Source organism: Amblyraja radiata, chromosome 25 (genome assembly GCF_010909765.2).
Source record: "Amblyraja radiata isolate CabotCenter1 chromosome 25, sAmbRad1.1.pri, whole genome shotgun sequence".
In the NCBI taxonomy this organism is placed as follows: domain Eukaryota; kingdom Metazoa; phylum Chordata; class Chondrichthyes; order Rajiformes; family Rajidae; genus Amblyraja; species Amblyraja radiata.
Window position 1 is genome coordinate 2,526,931 of NC_045980.1, and position 20,253 is coordinate 2,547,183.

Below are 20,253 nucleotides of genomic sequence, written 5' to 3' on the forward strand. Positions count from 1 at the left end.
GGTAGATGCACAGAATTTCTTGCCCAGAGTTGGGGATTCGAGGACCAGAGGACATACTGTAGGTTTAATGTGATGGAGTAAGATTTAATAGGAAATTGAGGGTTACTTTTTTAACAAAGGATGGTGAGTGTATGGAAGGAACTGCCGGAGTAATTGAGGCAGGTACGAACACAAATAACTGTAGATGCTGGTTTAAATAGAAGATAGACACAAAATGCTGGAGTAACTCAGCGGGTCAGACAACATCTCTGGAGAGAAGGAATGGGTGACGTTTCGGGTCGAGACCCTTCTTCAATCTGATGTCAGAGGAGGGGGCAGGAGTATACAGAGACAGTAAGACTAGTGGGAGAACTGGGAAGAGGGGGGGGGGGTGACAAGGGCTATCTGAAGTTAGGCAAGCCAATGTTCATACTGCTGGGGTGAAATATGAGGTGCTGTTCCTCCAATTTGCACTGGGCCTCTAAACCTTTCCTTTCCATACAGAATATGGAGAGGGCTGCAACGAGGAAGATTGGAGTTCAGGAATACATTGTTAGCTTATGAGAGGTCCGTCATGAGTGAACAGGCTGTCCTTGAATCTGGCGGTACCTGCTTATAAGCTTTTGCATTTTCTGCCTAATGAGAGAGTGGATAAGAGAGAATGAGCAGTGTGCGAGTGGGCCTAAATGATGTGGACTGCTAACCTGAGGCAGGGTGAAGTGTAAATAGAGTCAATTGGGCTTCATCCAAACCTCTCTGTAGTTTCCTGTGGTCTTGAGCAGAGCTGTTGCGAAACCAAGCTATAATGCATTAGGAAGGAACTGCAGATGCTGGTTTCAACCGAAGATAGACACAAAACGCTGGAGGAACTCAGCGGGACAGACAGCATCTCTGAAGAAAAGGAATAGGTGACGTTTCAGGTCGAGACACTTCTTGCGACTGAGAAAAGCCAAGTTACTTCAGCATTTTGTGTTTATTTTCAGGCTATAATGCAACCCAGTAGATGCTTTCCACAGTGCATCAGTAGAAGCTGGTAGTTAAAGGGCCTGTCCCACTTTCACAACCTAATTCACGACCTTTTTTACTCGTGTCCATTTTTCATCAGGCTAGAAAAACGCCCTAACCTACTTGATGCCACGAGTACCTACGACTAGCATCACGGCCTGCTACGACCTCCTACGACCTCGTGACGACCATGCTGCGAGTATGAGTCAAGGGCAAACTCGGCAGAAGTCGTGAATTAGTTTGTGAAAGTGAGACAGGCCCTTAACTGTCATTAGAGACGTGGCATCATTCGTGCACTCAGTCCTTTCTTTCACCAGTGCTACCACCGTGGGGCAAGTGGGGAATCTCAGGCAGTTGTTGGGTCTCTGGGTGATGGGAGTGTGGACGCTTCAGTTTGGGTGAAGGAGGGAAACCATGCCCTTGAAGGAAGCGTCAGGACATTGTTTCTGTCTCGCTCAGGATTGAATCCAAGTGGGTGTTTAAGCCAGGGTCTGATGATATCCGACCTAACTGAGGTGAGGGAGGGAGGATGTAGTGGGGAGTGGGTGAGGGGAGGTTGGACAGTGGATGTTCTGGTTGCCGAGATGTGAGGATATTAATATCTTTTAAAGAGAATATACTTGAATGAAGCAGACATCGAACACCTTAGCGATAGATGGGGGTAAGACAAATGGCACAGGATTCTTTAGCCAAATGGCACAGGATTCACGTCTTATGAGAATTTGTTTCTGTATGCATAACCTGTGCTGTGTGCAGGCTGCACATCTGTCATGGTGGCACAGTGGTAGATTTGTTGCCTTACAGCGCTAGTAACCCGGGATCGATCCTGACTACGGGTGCTGTCTCTACCGAATTTGTACGTTCCTGCGTGGGTTTCTCCGAGATCTTCGGTTTCCTTCCACACTCTAAAGACGTACAGGCTTGTAGGTTAATGGGCTTGGTGGAAATATAAAATTGTCCCTGGTGTGTGTAGGATAGTGTTAATGTGTGGCGATTGCTGGTTGGTGCAGATTTGGTGGGCCGAAGGGCCTGTTTCTGTGCTGTATCTCAAAACTAAACTAAGCTAAAGTCTATGCTTGGTCCCGCCGATGTGAAAGAGAAGGGCCTGTTTCCGCACTGTAGCTCTAAACTAAACTAAACTTTAAACTAAATGTCACATGTTCTAAATGTCTGTCATGCCACTAGAGTGGGCATCAACGGTGGATATGTCTGGCTGGGTCACAGATGACACTAAAACCAATCTGACCTACTCTGAAATCCAAGGCCGAGTTTTAATGACATTCCTTTGTGAAGCACGGAGCAGTATTGCTCTTGTTAATAGTTTTTAATCTTAAAGCTCTCCCAGTTTGAGATCTTCTCTTTCAATAGAGTTGTCGTCTTTCAATCGGTGTTGACGGCATTAATTGTCTCTGGTATCACGATCTCAAGGATGACTATTCCTCAAGAATAAGTCACAAGAGGACATCAAGGCTGAGCTTGATTCAAACATCTCTTGGGGGTGACATGAATAGGAACATCCCAATGGAGATTTTACTTCGGAGTCGCGTGAGTGACTACGTGAAGGGCCGTCCGTCTGCGTGCGCGTCATTACGTCTGAACGCAACGCGCATGACGGACTGGAGAGGCACTGTGTCCTCCCAGCCGTCAGGATCGGCAGGTAAGGAAAGTTGAACTACTTACCTGCGTTCTCTCGGACTTGAAGCTTTTTGTAGTTTCAGAGCCCAGATGTCGAGGAGACGGTCCGCGGGGAAGTCGGCTGCTGAAGACCGCAGCATTCCCAGTAGCGGGCGACGGTCTTGTTCCCGACATTACCGCCGGTAGAACTGGCAGGAAAGACGGTGCAGGAGGAGGAGCTCCGTGGTGGTCCTGCGGGACGTAAAAACCACCCGCAAGTCTGACACCCGTTGACTCAGATGAGTCCGGGGAAGAGGGATACCCTCCCTCAACGGAGAGCGTCTGAGGACGACTCTCCCACATGGAGCAACTTATGGAGAAGTTGCTCCAACAATGATCTGCTCCGAAGGAGGGAGCAGTATCAGCACGGGCCTCTACAGCAGGCCGTGCCAGCAGCCTCGCACATGGGGAAAACAAAACGGGCCAGGAGTACCTAGGCAAACCCAATTGGAGGGTAGGCCAGGAGGATTCCGGATGGAGAGGATTACCTCCTTCATGGGTAACGTGTTTAAACGTTCAAAACCCACATGGAGCACCTGATGGAGAGGTGCTCCACAATGATATACTCCAAAGGAGGGAGTTATCAGCCGGGGGATTATGGAGAACCCGCAGGCAGCGGCACCTGTTTCAGGGCTGCACAAATATCTCCTGCTCTGAGGAGAGGAGCATCCACGGTCAGTTTCAGTCTGACCCAAAGCAAGAATCTCATTTAGGTCCGCTGGAGGGGCCATGTCAGCGCAGGTATCCTCAGGGGCCTGCGGCAGCACCTGTTTTCAGGGCTGCCTACAAATCTCACTCTCAGTGGAGGGGAGTGTGAGTGATCAGTAGGTAACTGATCTCGAATTTAAAGTATGAACATACTGAAGCACATGCATATGGCCTCAAGAGCCAGCAGTTGGCAGAATATTCGCACAAATGCCGGCAAGGGAACAGCGCTATCAGGGTGACTTTGGAGAAACCAGCCACCGAATCCTCTCTTCAGGTAAGACCAGAAGAAGGAAGCAAAAGCTGTCGGACCAATCAATGTACAACGACAAGCAAACTTCATCAGTAGGCGACAAATACACCCCACACCTCCATAGGGGGTAAGCAGTTCACTGAAGCCAGTGGTAGCTTGAAAGCTGGGCACGGAAATATGATCAGAGTCGTCTTTCAAGGCAGACTCAGAATTATGGCCAGAATTGTCTTACAAAGCAAGCTCAGTATGATAAGGTTTTCAGACCAAGACCCAAGCAGAGGTCAGGAGAAACATGGAATCCACACTCCCTACCAGTCCTACTCCCAATCAAGGAGAGAAAAGGAACCCGCATCAGGGGCCTTTGGGCTTACCACAAGACCACCGGTAGCCATGGAGGTAGGTGGGTCTGGGTTTACCGAAACAAGGGATTGTGGACCAGTTACATGTTGGTAATTTTACTCTTGTGTTTTTGTTCAAAATGACAATAACATGAATTTCAGATCTGGTTTAAAAAAAAAATAACAACATGTGATTATTTTTACTGCACAACATACATAGGTTCCAAGCAGACTTGGAACTCGGATCAGAATTGTCTTCAAGGCAGGCCCAGTATTTTGGGCAGGATTGCCTTCCAGGACAGGTGACAGATGGAGGATGTCACTTCATCCAGATTTAACTCATTTGTGCAGTACAGACTTTTAGAAACAGCAATTTTTTGTTACGGTCTAACTACTGTTTTATAGGAGCTTCCTATAAAATGGTCACATGGCATGCATCGACCTCAAAGATGCATACTATTCGGTGTCTATTCATTAAGAACAGGAGATATTTGAAGTTTAACTGGATGGCATGGCTCTGCCAAATGATTGACATCAGCTCCTAGACTATTGACTAAACTACGGAAACCAATTCTGGGACTACAAAGGTCTCAAAACCACATAGTAATGGCATATTTGGAGGACATTTTCAATTTGGAGTCACCAAGAATTGGCAGAAGCATCAGTCAAAGCAAACCAAAACCCTGTTTGAAAGAATTGGTTACCTCATCCATCCAGTTAAATCAAAATTGACACCAACAAGGGTAATTGATTACCTAGGATTTACTATTAAAAACAGTAAATATGTTGGTGACTTTGCCTAGGGGCAAACAACAAGATTAAGTAAGCCTGGTATGACCTGATAGTCAAATACTAGCCATCTATCAGGCAAACAGCGAGTGTAATTGGCTAATAGTACCTGCATTTCCAGCAGTACGTCACGGGCCTTTGCATTACCAGAATTTACAGCGAGCAAAGGAACGAACACTCAGATTACATGCAGGCCAAATTGGCAAAACTATGGATTACCAGCAGAGGCCATTGTTGATAAACTATGGTGGATAACGAACGAGAGACAGCTCAAAGGAAATTTTGCTCGAAAGCCATCGGTGGTTCAGACCAATGCTAGCGGCTAAGGATGGGGAACCACAAACACAGTCTAGAGCTGTGGGGGCAGATGGAATGAGCAGGAGTCTGTAATTCCCCAACACAGGGAATCAATTACCCAGAATTGTTGGGGGCACAATATGGACTCAAGGTTTTCTGTAGCGATATGCAACCTGTGCTTGTTCAAATTCAGATTGATAACACCACTGCAGTGGCATATATCAATCACAAGGGTGGTGTAAAATCTGTATCTTGCGACTGATTGTCGAACCTCATTTGGCACTGGTGTATCGAGAGGAATATTTGGGTTACAGTGGTCTACAGTGTGTTGTACTTCCGGTGGCGCTGGTGTCAGCTGCCTCCACCTACAGCCCGGTATCTTTTTGTTTTTTTGTTTATTTAGTTATGTAAAAGTGTGTTTTTTTGTGTTTTTTTTGTGTTTTGATGTGGGGGAAGAGGGTACGGTGCGGGGGATACCGTCCTTCAGCCGCTTCCTGGTGAAGACGCAACTTTTATTCGAGTCGCGTCCTCGCCCCCCCCCCCCCACCACCAGCGGCCTACCTACTGGATTGGCGTGGACTTTCCTGCGACCAGTGCTCCAGCAGCGGCAGGACAGCACTGTAACATCGCGAGGCTGGCGATGCCTTACCGGGGATCGCCGTCTGGAGCCCGGAGTGCTGGACCTGCTGCACCGACATCATGGAGCTGCGGTTTGCGGAGCCCCCAACGCGGGCGGCGCTGATGGACAGCGCGGGGTCTTGCGACTCTGCCCAGCTCGGCCTGCGAACTCGGGAGCTGCGGACACGGGAGCTGCGGACTCCGGCTGCGGGAGGCGGCTGTTCAGGAGGTCCGGGCCGCTGAGGAGGATGTTCACCGTCGGGGTTCGGCGTCGGCGTTCCACCAGCCCGGCGTGAGGGCCTGAACATCGGGCCACCCGGGGCGGCGACTGCGGGTGCTAGGAAGGCCTCGACCACGAGTGAACATCTGGGAAGAACGGAGGGGAGGCTGGCTGGACTATGGTGCCTTCCTCACCTTGGTGCCACTGTGTTATGTTGTGTCGTGGACTTTCAGTGTTTGTGCTTTTTTTTTAATTCTATTTTATTTTTAATATGTTTTATTATTTATCATTATTTATTTATTTTTATTTTTATGATACTGCCTGTAAGGGAAATTCATTTCGTTGTCTCTAACTGAGACAATGACAATAAATTTGAATACAATACAATACAATACAATCTATCTACGAGGTAGATATAACACGGTGACAGATGCTGGATCACGAATGTTTAATAACAACACAGAATGGATGTTGAATCGGGCAGCATTTAACGAAATAACAACACGATTTGGCATACCAGATATTGATCTGTTTGCATCTAGACCAAACCATCAGTTACCCAGACATGTGTCCTGCGAGCTGGATCCAGGAGCTAAGGCAGTGGATGCTTTCTCCCTCAATTGGGGAGGAATGTTTATGTATGCTTTCCGCCAATTTGTCTCACAAACCGATGCTTGTTAAAAATCAAGCAAGACTAAGCCACAGGCATATTGGTAGTGCCAGATTGGCCTACTCAAGCCTGGTTCCCAAAAAATTTGGGAATTATAGTCCAGCCAGTAATGGCTGTACCCAAGAGCAGGGACCTCCTAGTGAACCCAGTTACAGGGAGCAATCATCCACTACATGAACGTATTAACTTGTTGGTCTGCAGATTCTGAGGAGGCCATTTCAAGGCATAGGACTGTCCGAACAAATACAACACAGTTCGGATAACGGATGTCTTGGAGTTCCTATCAACTCTATACCATAACTATAAACAAAGTTATAGTGCAATCTATAGTGCCAGAGGCGCACTCTCCTCCTATCTGATGCTGGAAGCAGGGCACGGGTCGATAGGAACGCACCCTTTTACAACAAAATTCATGAAGGGAATTTACAATTTAATTCCTCCAAGGCCAAGGTACACGGACACATGGGATGTGAGCGTGGTACTAACCCTACTTTGACAGTGGGGACCGCCTATAACTAACCCTGAAGGTGGTATGCTGACAAAGAGTCCAGACACTGCAAAAGCTACTGTTGGACTACATGACCACCAATATGAACAACATAACATTCCTAATCAGGAACCTGATAAAACAGAGCAGGCCAGGAATGCCAGGGATGGAGATCCAGTTCTTGGCATATCCAGAGGACCAACGGTTGTGTGTGTGGTAACGTACTAACACCACTATCTGAGAGTTACGGAGAACATCAGAGGCTCAGAACAATCGGTCCTCATCAGCCATAAAAAACCACACCAGAAGGTATCAACTCAAATCATCTCCAGATGGTCAAAGGAGGTAATGGCGGTAGCAGGAGTGGACATTTATATCGTTAAATCTCACTCCACCAGGGCTGCATCTACGTCGGCAGCAAGAGCTATGGACGTGCCCCTTAACGACATCCTAGTGGCTGCAGGATGGACGAATGAAATAACGGTCCACCGGTTTTTATAACAAACCCATAAGCGGACTGGCGGTGTTTGCACGTACCATTTTAAGTTCTGTCCCCTAGTTTCCCCCCAAGGTTGGGAGGGGTAACTTTTTTTTAAACTTTTCTTTCATTTAAAGCATCAGTTTCTTTACTTAACTACGTAATGTCTGAATGCTTTAATGATTACACGCATCCATGGTCAATCCATTCAGTGTGTGACGCTTGGATTCGTAACCGGCGTAAAATCACAGAGCTTTGAAATCTTCACGTAGTCACTCACGTGACTCCGAAGTAAAATAGTAAGATTAAACGAGAACTTGCCAGTTTGAAGTTTGATCTTGATTTTATGAGGAGTAACGATGAGCGATTACGTGCCCACCGCTCCCACTCTCATATTATCAAGGTCATATGGAAGTTCAAGTTTTTCACAATCTACTATTCTCAGGTCTTCTTTTTTATCTGTGATTTAACACCGCTGCTTTGAAGATTGACGCGCACGCAGACGGACGGCCCTTCTTCACGTAATCGCTCATCGTAACTCCTCATAAAATCAAGATCAAACTTCAAACTGGTAAGTTCTCGTTTAATCTTACTATTAATCATCACTGCCAGTGATTCACACTTCCTGCTCGGCCTACATTGCCGAATACTCCGAACTGCAAATAGGTTTTCTCCAATATCTTCGGTTTCCTCCCACACCCCAAAGACGTACAGGTTTGTAGATTAATTGGCTTGGTGTATGTGTAAATTGTCCCTCATGTGTATAGGATAGCGTTAATGTGCAGGAATCGCTGGTCGGCGCGGACTCGGTGTGCCGAAGGGCATGTATCTCTAAGATAAAGTAATCGCTGACCCAGCTCTCTCTGACCATAAAATATTACCTTACTATATGTCAATTTGTCATTCCATACAAATGTTCATTTCAACTTTCCAAACATTTTAAAGCAACAAAGATATACTTCAGGGAACGGGGATTCCCCTCCGCCACCATAGATGAGGCTCACACCAGGGTCTCATCCATACCCCGTAACACTGCTCTCTCTCCCCATCCCCGCACACGCAACAAGGGCAGAGTCCCTCTGGTCCTCACCTTTCACCCCACCAGCCGGCAAATACAACACATAATCCTCCGCCATTTCCGCCACCTCCAACGTGACCCCACCACTCGCCACATCTTCCCATCTCCCCCCATGTCTGCCTTCCGCAAAGACCGCTCCCTCCGCAACTCCCTCGTCAACTCTTCACTTCCCTCCCGCACCACCCCCTCCCCGGGCACTTTCCGTTGCAACCGCAAGAAATGCAACACCTGTCCCTTCACCTCCCCCCTCGACTCCATTCAAGGTCCCAAGCAGTCGTTCCAGGTGCGACAAAGGTTCACCTGTATCTCCTCCAACCTCATCTACTGCATCCGCTGCTCTAGATGTCAGCTGATTTACATCGGTGAGACCAAGCGTAGGTTGGGCGACCGTTTCGCCGAACACCTCCGCTCAGTCCGCAATAACCTACCTGACCTCCCCGGTGGCTCAGCACTTCAACTCCCCCTCCCATTCCCAATCCGACCTCTCTGTCCTGGGTCTCCTCCATTGCCAGAGTGAGCAACAGCGGAAATTGGAGGAACAGCACCTCATATTCCGTCTGGGGTCCTTGCGTCCCCTTGGCATCAACATTGAATTCTCCCAATTTGGCTAGCCCGTGCTGTCCCCTCCCCCCCTCCCCTTCCTTCACCCTCTAGCTGTCTCCTCCCATCCGCCCGCCCTCGGGCTCCTCCTCCTCCTCCCTTTGTCCTTCTTTCTTTCCCCACCCCCTATCAGTCTGAAGAAGGGTTTCGGCCCGAAACGTCGCCTATTTCCTTCGCTCCATAGATGCTGCTGCACCCGCTGAGTTCCTCCAGCAATTTTGTGTACCTTTAAGATATACTTTTGTTATTTTTACTTTTGTTTATATTTCTATTACGACCTTAATCAGACACATATAACCATATAACCATATAACAATTACACATACGATTTCATTTATTTATAGATATTGTTTATGACACTTTATAAATATTCTTGTTTTATTTTGTGTATGCTGTTTCACACTTGCTTTTTATTCTTTTATTCTGTTCGAAATAAAGAATTAAATAAATAAATAAATAAATTGAAAAAATTAAAAATAAATAATTTCATGAGATTGCTCCAAATTTTATTCTGTTCTCCGTATAAATTTGTTTCTCAAAGTTAGAGTCTACTGGTTTGCTGTCAGTGAGAATTCATTCTCCTGTCTGGCTATTCTCAGTCTGAAGAAGGGTCTCAACCTGAAACCCATTCCTTCTCTCCAGAGATGCTGCCTGACCTGCTGAGTTACTCTAGCGTTTTGTGTCTATCTTCGGCTATTATAACCATATAACCATATAACAATTACAGCACGGAAACAGGCCATCTCGGCCCTACAAGTCCGTGCCGAACAACTTTTTTCCCTTAGTCCCACCTGCCTGCACTCATACCATCATATCACAGACCTGACGTTAGGCATCTCCCCATGGTGGTCACTGAAATGGCATTAACACCGGGAAAGGGAATAGATGCAAAATATTTTACAACTGCTTTCTTTCAGATTTTTGGCAACAAACACACTCACTGATCCTCCAATAGCCAAATTTGGCCTGTTGGAAGATCTGGCTGGGTGATTGTTTAGTTCCTAGATTAGTGGCAGTGTGGCAGCTTTACTGTACTTGTTGATCAGAAATACTAACCAAGTGTAACTGGAAATGTAGAGGAGTTAATCCCTACTTGCAGGTTCATGTCAAACTTTGTGTTCAACGGTTCAATGGATATTTATTGTCACATATGCAAATAAACATTACACAGTGAAATTATTTTGCATATAATGGCAGCGCTGCCATGTGTGACGCCATTTCATCGAGTTCAACATCCAGACTCCTGCGTGCTCCTTCTATGGGAGCGGTTCTGGCTCCTGCTCCCACAACCGGCTCGACCCGCAAACCATCGTATTTCCCTCTCCTCTACTCGTCGGCCATATTGTGTCCCTGGGACAATCTCCTGCAGCCCTCTAAAGGTGCTGGAGGCATTACCCCAGTTCCCCCACCCCCTCCTCCAGCCCTCGCTCTCCACATCAGATGTCTCCAGCGACATCATTCCGCATCCAGCATCCCTGAACAATGTGGACAAATCATGTTGATGATCTATCCTACACATATGAGGGACAATTTACATTTACACCAAGCCAATTAACCTAAGTGACTCCAGCACTTTGTGTCTGCTCTTGACTCTATTCCCTGTTAGGCTATCACAAGTTACACTATAATCACATAATTAAATGTGAAGATGCAAAATCATTAGATTCACAAAATAAAAATGATAAATAAGGCAAATTAATGAAAAACTGGAGTAAAAATAAAAACAGAAGATTAGAACGAATCTTCAGTGTAATTAAAGCACTGATGGAGCCCATAGGCCAAATCATGAATAGTTCAAAGATTCAGTACAATAGGGAAGCAGCAATTTTATTTTCAAAACAAAATACAATTTGAAAAGTTGAATGATATGTATATTGAAAATGTATGTGTTATCACAAAAGCAGCCAAAAAAGATTTGACTGATTGAGACAGATTCTAATATCTGCCTCTTTAGTTGATTTCTGGGGACGGAGAGATGTTTTATTTCATTTGTAAGAAAGCACTTTGTAAGAATTCATTGATTTAATAATGGGAACAGACTAGAGAATGTAGAACCTTAAAGTGATTTGGGGTCTGGACATACAGATCCGTAAACACACAACAGAACTTAAAGCACAAAAGTAGTGTACATAGAATACAGGACAGCACAGGATCAGGCCTTTCAGCCCATCAGTCTGTGTCGATCATGATGCCAAATTAATCTAATTTCCTCTGCCAGCACGTGATCCATATTCCTCCAGTCCCTGCATATTCACGTGTCCGTTTAACAGCCTCTTAAATGCCACTGCCATATCTGCTTCCACCATGTGTTCAGGTTAGCATTAGGGTTAGGATTAGGGTGAGTTTGAAGACACCTATAACTCAGCGTAAAAAATCTTGCCCCACATAACTCCTTCAAACTTTCCTCCTCTGACATTAAAGCTATGAACATCTACAGTAGTAGTTAACATACCTACCTGAGTAAAACGTTCTGGCTGTTTATCCTATTCATGCCTCTCATAATTTTGTAAACTTCTATCAGGTCTCCTCTCACCCTCTGACTCTCCAGAGAAAACAATTCAAAGTTGTCCAATCTCTCCTGATAACTAACACCCTCTAATCCAGGCAGCCTATTCTGCTCTCTCTCCCAAACTCCATGTCCTTCATGTAATGAGATTGAGTCATAGTGTGATACAGTGTGGAAACAGGCCCTTAGGCCCAACTCACCCATACCGGCCAACATGTTCCAGCTACACTAGTCCCACCTGCCTGCGCTTGGTCCATATCCCTCCAAATCTGTCCTATCCATGTACCTGCCCAACTGCTTCTTAAATGACGGTATAGTCTCAGCCTCAACTACCTCCTCTGGCAGCTTGTTCCATACACCCACCTCCCTCTGTGTGAAAATGGTACCCCTCGGATACCTACTAAATCTTTTCCCCTTCATCTTGAACCTATGTCCTCTGATCCTCGATTCCCCTACTCTGGGCATGAGACTCTGTGCATCTACCAGATCTATTCCTCTCATGATTTTGTATACCTCTATAAGATCACCCCTCATCATCCTGCACTCCATGGAATAGAGACCCAGCCTATTTAACCACTCCCTATAGCTCACACCCTCTAGTCCTGTCAACATCCTCGTAAATCTTTTCTGAGCCCCTTCAAGCTTGACAATATATTTCCTGTAACATGGTGCCCAGAACTGAACACAATATTCTAAATTTCCTTCACTCCATAGATGTTGCCTCACCGCTGAGTTTCTCCAGCATTTTTGTCTACCTACAATATTCTAAATGCGGTGATGACCTGAACTGCCCACAATACTACAAACTCATGGCCCTGTCCCACGGTACGAGTTCTTTCAAAGAGCTCTCCCGAGTAAAAAAAAAAAAAAAACTCGTGGTAAGCACGGAGAATGAACGTAGTGGGTACGTCGGAGCTCGGCGACGTCTCTTAGCGGCTCGTAACGCTAATGGCAGTAACTCGGGAAGACTCGCTAACGGCAGGTAAGCTCGGGAAGACTCGTGAAGATTTTTCAACATGTTGAAAAATGTCCACGTGAGCCCCGAGTACCGACGAGCGGCCATTACCGTAAATCTCAGAGTAATCAGGGCAAACTCGGGAGAGCTCTTGGAATGAACTCGTACCGTGGGACAGGGCCATCAGGCTAACCAAAGCCACTTATACTCAATGCCCCAGCTGATGGAGGCATGCAATATATATGCCTTCTTCACCACTCTGTCTACTTGTTATAGCTACTTTCAGAGATCTGTGGGCATGGACCCTAAGATCCCCTTATTCATCAAAGTTGTTAATGGTCCTACCGTTAATTGTATACAGTAACTGGCCCTTACACTTGAACTCCTAAACTGCACAATCTCATCCTTGATCAGATTAAACTCTGCTTGCCATTTCTCCACCCATATCTGCAATTGTTCTATATCTTGCTCTCTCCTTTGACATCTTCACTATCTGTAATCCCACCGATTTTTCTGTCATTTGCAAACTTACTAACCAACCCATCTACATTTACAACCAAAGATAGACACAAAATGCTGGAGTAACTCAGCGGGACAGGCAGCATCCCTGGAGAGAAGGAATGTGTGACACTTTGGGTCGAGACCCTTCGTCAGACTGAAGAAGGGTCTCAACTCGAAACGTCACGCATTCCTTCTCTCCAGAGATGCTGTCTGTCCCGCTGAGTTACTCCAGCATTTTGTGCCTTATCTTCGGTGTAAACTAGCGTCTGAAGTTCTTTCCTATACATTTATAACCGAGTTGCTTATATAAATAACAAACAACAGAAGTCTCAGCATCAATCCATGTGAAACTCCATTGGCCACAGACCTCCACCTAAATGCTTTGGTCTTCAATTTAAAGGAAAACATATTGGATACAAAAACTGGTGCAGAATATATAGATTAGCTATGCAGAATTGTTAGGTAGACAAAAGTGCTGGAGAAACTCAGCAGGTGAGGCAGCATCTATGGAGCGAAGGAAATAGGCAACGTTTCGGGCCAAAACCCTTCTTCAGACTGATGTAGGGTGGGGGGGAGGGGCAGGAAGAAGAAAGGAATAGGAGGAGCCAGAGGGCTGAGGGAGATCTGAGAAGGGGAGGAGACAGTGAGGGCTACTGGAAATTGGAGAAGTCAATCTTCATGCCGCTGGGGTATAAACTACCCAAGCGAAATATGAGGCGCTGCTCCTCCAATTTCCAGTGGTCCTCACTCTGGCAATGGAGGAGGTCCAGGATAGAAATGTCGGATTCGAAATGGGAAGGGGAGTTGAAGTACTGAGCCACTGGGAGATCAGGTTGGTTATTGCAGACTGAGCGGAGGTATCGGCGAAGCATAGAACTATTGACCCAGTCAAAATATTTGAAATTATACTCACACATCTCTGTCTGTAAATCTGGACGACACCAAGCTACAGTATAGGGGGGTGTAAGGTCGTGCAGAAACATTTTTTCTTTTGCTGGACACATTTTGGGAGTGTCGTTGAATTCCTTTCAAGTGTGTAGACATCACTGGTTCTGTTTTAAAAAACCTGCACAAAATACCAACACACAAAAAGATGATCATAAGCTTTCACCCTCAGAACAAGGATCTAAAGTGTTGATAACAGAGCACAAACTTTAAAGCTAACTCAGCTTTTCCTTTCACAGATATTGCCTAATTTGCTGAATATTTCCAGTGTTTTGCACCTTCATCAGAACGATTGTTTTTCACCCAAACATTATTGCCGCCAGAATGAACCGAGACCTTTCAAAAATCTCTATATGCACGGTCACGAGATGAAGGATTACTAAGGATTTTTCAAGGGGGGTTGGGGTGTCTTGAGAGGAGCAGAAAGACATTCTGTGCATGGCCTGGAAAAACTACATGAGAATGTGTCTCAACTTTTCAAAGGACTGGTCTTGATGGAATAATAATTTCTAATTTCACACTTGCTAGGTTTCTTACTGCAACAGTACGTTAATGTAGTGATTTATCAACTTGTTACATACAGGAAAAAAAAATCCATAAATTTGTTGATACAGTATTGCATCACCAACTGGACAGAACAAGCAACATTAAAACAGCTATGTGTGTGTCGGGGCGAACTGCAGATGCTGGTTTAAACCACAGACAGGCACAAAATGCTGGAGTAACTCAGCGGGTCAGACAATATCTCTGGAGAGAAGAAATAGGTGAAGTTTCGTGTCAAGACCTGGGTTGAGACCCTTATGGGTTATTTCTATATGCTGTGAAGGTTGGCTTGATCAAATCCAGAGATGGCGAGATGGTCGATTGAGGAGACTGGGATACAATTTCTAGAGTTTTGAAGAATTAGTGGAAATCCTGAAAGTAGGTGAATCGAGGATCAGAGGACGTAGGTTTAAGGTGAAGGGGAAAAGATTTAATAGGAATCTGAGCAGCAACTTTTTCACACAAATGGTGGCGGGTGTATGGAACAAGTTGCCAGAAGAGGTAGTTGAGGCTGGGACTATCCCAATATTTAAGAGACAGTTAGACAGGTACATGGATAGGATAGGTTTGGAGGAATATGGGCCAAACACGGGCAGGTGGGTCTAGTGAAGCTGGGACATTGTTGGCCGGTGTGGACAGGTTGGGTCGAAGGGCCTGTTTCCACACTGTATCACTCTATGACTCTAAGATGCAAAATATTTATGGGCTTGACAGAGTCGGTATATAGTTAATGTTATGGTAATGTTAAGTGAATGTTTTGCTGGGGAAGTTACGGTCTCAGTATGAGTATCTGGTCATTCAGGACTGAGATGTGAAGACATTTCTTTACCCAAAGAGTAGAGAATATTTGGAGTTTTCTACCCATGGGCAGTGATGCCCAACTGACTCACAGAGAGGTCAGTAGATGTTTTGTTGTAAAGGGAAACAAGGATATGGCATTAATGCAGGCAAGTGTTTCTGAGGGAAAGATGAGCTATGGTCTTATTGAATGGCAGAGCAGGCATGAGGGGTTGAATGGTCTGTTCCTGCATCTCATTCTTGTGTTCCTCTGGCATTAATCACAACTTAAAGTATGTTTGTTTTGCAAGTGGTGATGTATATTGCCTGGTGCTGCTGATAATAACTGATATTTGTCAGCCTTGGATTCAGTTTGGCAAACATTCTTTGGTTTGAAAGATATATCTGATCAGCAATATACACAAAATGCTAGAGTAACTCAACGGGTGAGGCAGCATCTCCCTGGCGAGATGGAATGGGCGACTTTTTTGGGTCAAGACCCTTCTTCAGACTGATGTCAGGGAAGGGGCAGGACAAAGATAGAATGTAGGCGTAGTGGGAAAACTGGGAATGGGAAGGGGATGGAGAGAGAAAGCAAGGGCTATCTGAAGTTAGAGAAGTCAATGTTCATACCACTGGGGTGTAAACTACCCAAGCGAAATATGAGGTCCCGTTGCTCCAATTTGCACTGGGCCTCACTGACAATGGAGGCCCAGGACAGAAAGGTCAGATTGGGAATGTGAGGGGGAGTTGAAGTGCTGAGTAACCGGGTGATCAGATAGGTTAAGACGGACTGAGCGGAGGCGTTCAGTGAAACTATCTGATCAGCGGGTTCACTGACATGAAAACATTACTTGAGAGACAAGCCAAAGAACTACTGAATGATCATCAAGAAGGACACAAGGTTCTGGAGAATAACTCAGCAGGTAGACTGAAGAAGGGTCGCAACCGAAACGTCACCCATTCCTTCTCTCAGGTGATGCAGCCTGCCCCGCTGAGTTACTCAGGCATTTTGTGTCTATCTTAGGTCGTTTTTGGATGTAACATCCCCGGATGCTGCCTGACCTGCTGAGTAACTCCGGCACTTAGCGTCCTTCTTTGTAAACCAGCATCTGCAGTCCCTCGTTTCTACTGAATGATAGCCACTGTGCACTCTATCATGGTGATAAATTCTATCCCACCAAGACAAACCATCCCCTCAACCTAATGAAAATATCCTCTTAAACAAATGCAGGTGATTGTAATTCTTTATCCGATGAAAAACAAGTCACCAACCACAACTTGCTCTACTGAGCAGGTGGAAAGAACACATGCCCAAAATCAATAAATAGAAAAGAGGAACTGCAGATGCTAGTTTATAAAAGAAAGACGTTAAATGCTGGAGTAACTCGGCAGGTCAAGCAGCATTCCTGGACAATATGGATAGATGATGTTTCGGGCTGGGATCCTTCTTCAGACTGATTGTAGATGAATGTGGAGAAACCGAACAGAACCACTGCCTGACCTGCTAAGTTACTTCTCTCTTCCCGCTTTCTTCCCCCTCCACAATCAGTATGAAGAAGGGTCCTGACCCGAAATGTCACCTATCAATGTTCTCAAGAGATGCTGCCTGATCCGTTGAATTACTAAAGCACTTTGTATCTTTTTTTTGTAAACCAGCATCTGCAGTTCCTTGTTTCTGCAGGAAATTGCATATGCCCGCAGATGTACTTATGTCCATTTTGCGACCAGCAATTTAATATGAAGACTGCATTTTTTTTTTGCATTTATGCAGTCCCTTAAAACGACTCCTGCAGTTTATTTTAATTTAGCTTTCAGCAGTGGTGCAGCGGTAGAGTGGCTGCCTTACACTGCTTACAGTACCAGAGCCCCGGGTTCAACCCCGACTTTGGTGCTGTCTATACAGAGTTTTTATGACCGCATGGGTTTTCTCCGAGATCGGATTCCTCCCACAATCCAAAGACTTACAGGTTTAAATTTTAAATTTAAATATTTATTCAAATATTAAAATAATATATAGTACAGCAATAAACAATACTGAAGCCACCACCATAATACATTACAAACAATAAACTATTATACAACTATCTTGTATTCCTTGGCAAGGATGCATTCAACCCACACGGTCCCGGAAATTCCCCAGGGTGCCCGTGGACAGTGCGTAGTTCTTCTCTAACACCACCCGGCCACAGATGTTACCCCGGAATAGACGTACAGGTTTGTAGGTGAAATGTAAATTGTCCCATGCGTATAGGATAGTGTTAATGTGGGGGGATACTGGTTAGAAACATAGAAACACAGAAACAGAGTAAATAGGTGCAGGAGGAGGCCATTCGGCCCTTCGAGCCAGCACCGCCATTCATTGTGATCATGGCTGATCGTTCCCAATCAATAACCCGTGCCTGCCTTCTCCCCATATCCCTTGATTCCACTAGCCCCTAGAGCTCTATCTAACTCTCTCTTAAATCCATCCAGTGACTTGGCCTCCACTGCCCTCTGTGGCAGGGAATTCCACAAATGGTTGGTGCAGATTTGGTGGGCCAAAGGGCCTGTTTTCGCGCTGCATCTCCAAACTAAAACACTAAACTAAAGGCACCATGCCACGTTAAGCTGGCCTCAAGATTCAACAAGAATTGAAATTTGTTTTAGTGGGTGGGGGAGGCAGCATCCCAATATTTAATGTTTGAGTAGTATGTACATTGGCTTCGTTAACTTCAAGTAGTCCTTGCTTTCCCTCTCTCTCCTTCCCCTCCCCCTTCCCAGTTCTCCGACTAATGTTATTGTCTCTGACTACATTTTATCGAAACGTCACCCACTCCTTTTCTCCAGAGATGCTGCCTGTCCCGTTGACTTACCCCAGCATTTTGTGGGTTTTTTTAGCCTTTTTTTAATCTACTCGACACCTTCATCTGAATGCAACCCCACTTCATAAGCATTGAAAAAAAATACTCACTTTTACTGACTGCGCATAAAATCTACCTATTACAAGGAATAAGTCTGTCACAAGGGCATTTAATGAAAACTGAAACTGCTGCCCACCATCTTTTGTAGAATTAAATGGCTTAGTCAAAATGATTTAGAAGGTCTTTAGTATTTCAATGTACGATGGGTACATACTGAACGCTGGTGTAGGTCTACATTGAGTGCAGCGTGGGAGAGAAGCTTAATGTCCATTTCTAAAATAATCCATGATGACTTTGCTGGAGGCTCAGATAACATCATTCACTTCAGGTGCACATTCATCTGAGGCTTTACAGATTAAAACGCAGCAATCTGCTGTATGGAAGATATATAGCTGGTGTAGCGAGAATTACATTAAGGCTTGAATTTAAAAGGTGAGGTTCATAAAACAGGCAAGACCAGCTAATGGAATACCTGAATTCACAGGATAAATTGTCGTAACAACTGCTGGTTGCTAAACACTTTGACTCCCCCTCCTATTCCCAATCTGACCTTTCTGTCCAGGGCCTCCTCCATTGTCAGAGTGAAGCCCAGTGCAAATTGCAGGATCAACACCTCATTGTTTGTTTGGGCAGATTACACCCCAGAGGTATGAATATTGACTTCTCTAACTTCAAGTATCTTTTCCTTTCCCTCTCTCGCTCCATCCCCTCCCCCTTCCCAATTCTCCGACCAGCCGTTTACATTTTATCTCTATTTGCTATGTTGCTACATTCTCATAGCTAACAACGATCTATTCTACAATTTCCTTGATTTCCTGTGGAGTGTAAGGTCTTGTTTTCACACCTTACCCTTCCTTATCTCCGTAACTACCTCTCCCCAGACTCAGAAGTCTGAAGTAGGGTCTCGACCCGAAATGTCACCCATTTCTTGTATCCAAAGATGCTGCCTGCCCAGCATTTTGTGTCTATCACGGGATAAATTGCTACCCTCTCTCTGTGCAAGGCAACATGTGTTTTTCTGTATAAAAATAGGAAACTGGGTGTGTGATGAAAATGAGAAAAAAAAGAGAGACGATGATTCCTTTCACATTCCCAAGTGACCCCAAGCTGTTTCAAAGCCAATGGACTAACAATGAATGGCAATCATTGTTGATTCACAGCAAGTATAACAAACGCAGATTGGGTGATCGTATCGCGGAACACGTTCGCTCAGTCCGCCTGGACCTACCTGATCTCCCGGTTGCTAAACACCTTAATTCTCCTTCCCATTCCCACACATCCTTTCTGTCCTCGGTCTCCTCCATTGTCAGGGTGAGGCTAAACACAAATTTCAGAAAGAGCATCTCATATTTTGTTTGTGCGGCTTACAGCACAGTTGTATGAATATTGATTTCTCTAACTTCAGGTAGCCCCGGCATTCCAGTCTCTCTATCCCTCCCCCATCCAAGTCGCACCAGCTTCTTGTTTTCACCCAACAAACAGATTACAATGGCTTATTTCCTGTAACATCGTTATTTTTTTTGCATATTGTTCGTTCATTGTTCTTTATTACTCTACATCATCGTCTAAATCTTTTGTTTCCCTAATCCCTAACCATTCTGAAGAAGGGTCTCGACCTGAAACATGACCCATTCCTTTTCTCCAGAGATAATGCCTGTCCCGCTGAGTTACTCCAACTTTATGTGTCTATCTTAAGTGCAACAAATAGTTTATTAATTTGTGATGATTTTTTACTGGCTGTGTATTTATTGCTGTTGGGTATGTGATCATTGTCAGCAGAAGGTTAAGGGGGGACTTGATAGAGGTCTTTAAAATGATGAGAGGGATAGACAGAGTTGATGTGATCAAGCTTTTCCCTTTGAGAATAGGGAAGATTCAAACAAGAGGACATGACTTCAGAATTAAGGGACAGAAGTTTAGGGGTAACATGAG

The 20,253-nt window shown here is 45.2% G+C and overlaps 1 protein-coding gene across 2 annotated transcripts in view; it reads right to left on the reverse strand.

Moving 5' to 3' along the window:
• The window catches only part of ccdc60 (coiled-coil domain containing 60), a 129,368-nt gene that overhangs the window by 60,380 nt on the left and 48,735 nt on the right, over positions 1-20,253 (reverse strand). For both annotated transcript variants that reach the window (XM_033043098.1, XM_033043096.1), the window contains exon 5: positions 14,067-14,219. In XM_033043098.1, the coding sequence (XP_032898989.1) occupies positions 14,067-14,219 (153 nt within the window). The remainder of the gene's footprint in view (positions 1-14,066; positions 14,220-20,253) is intronic.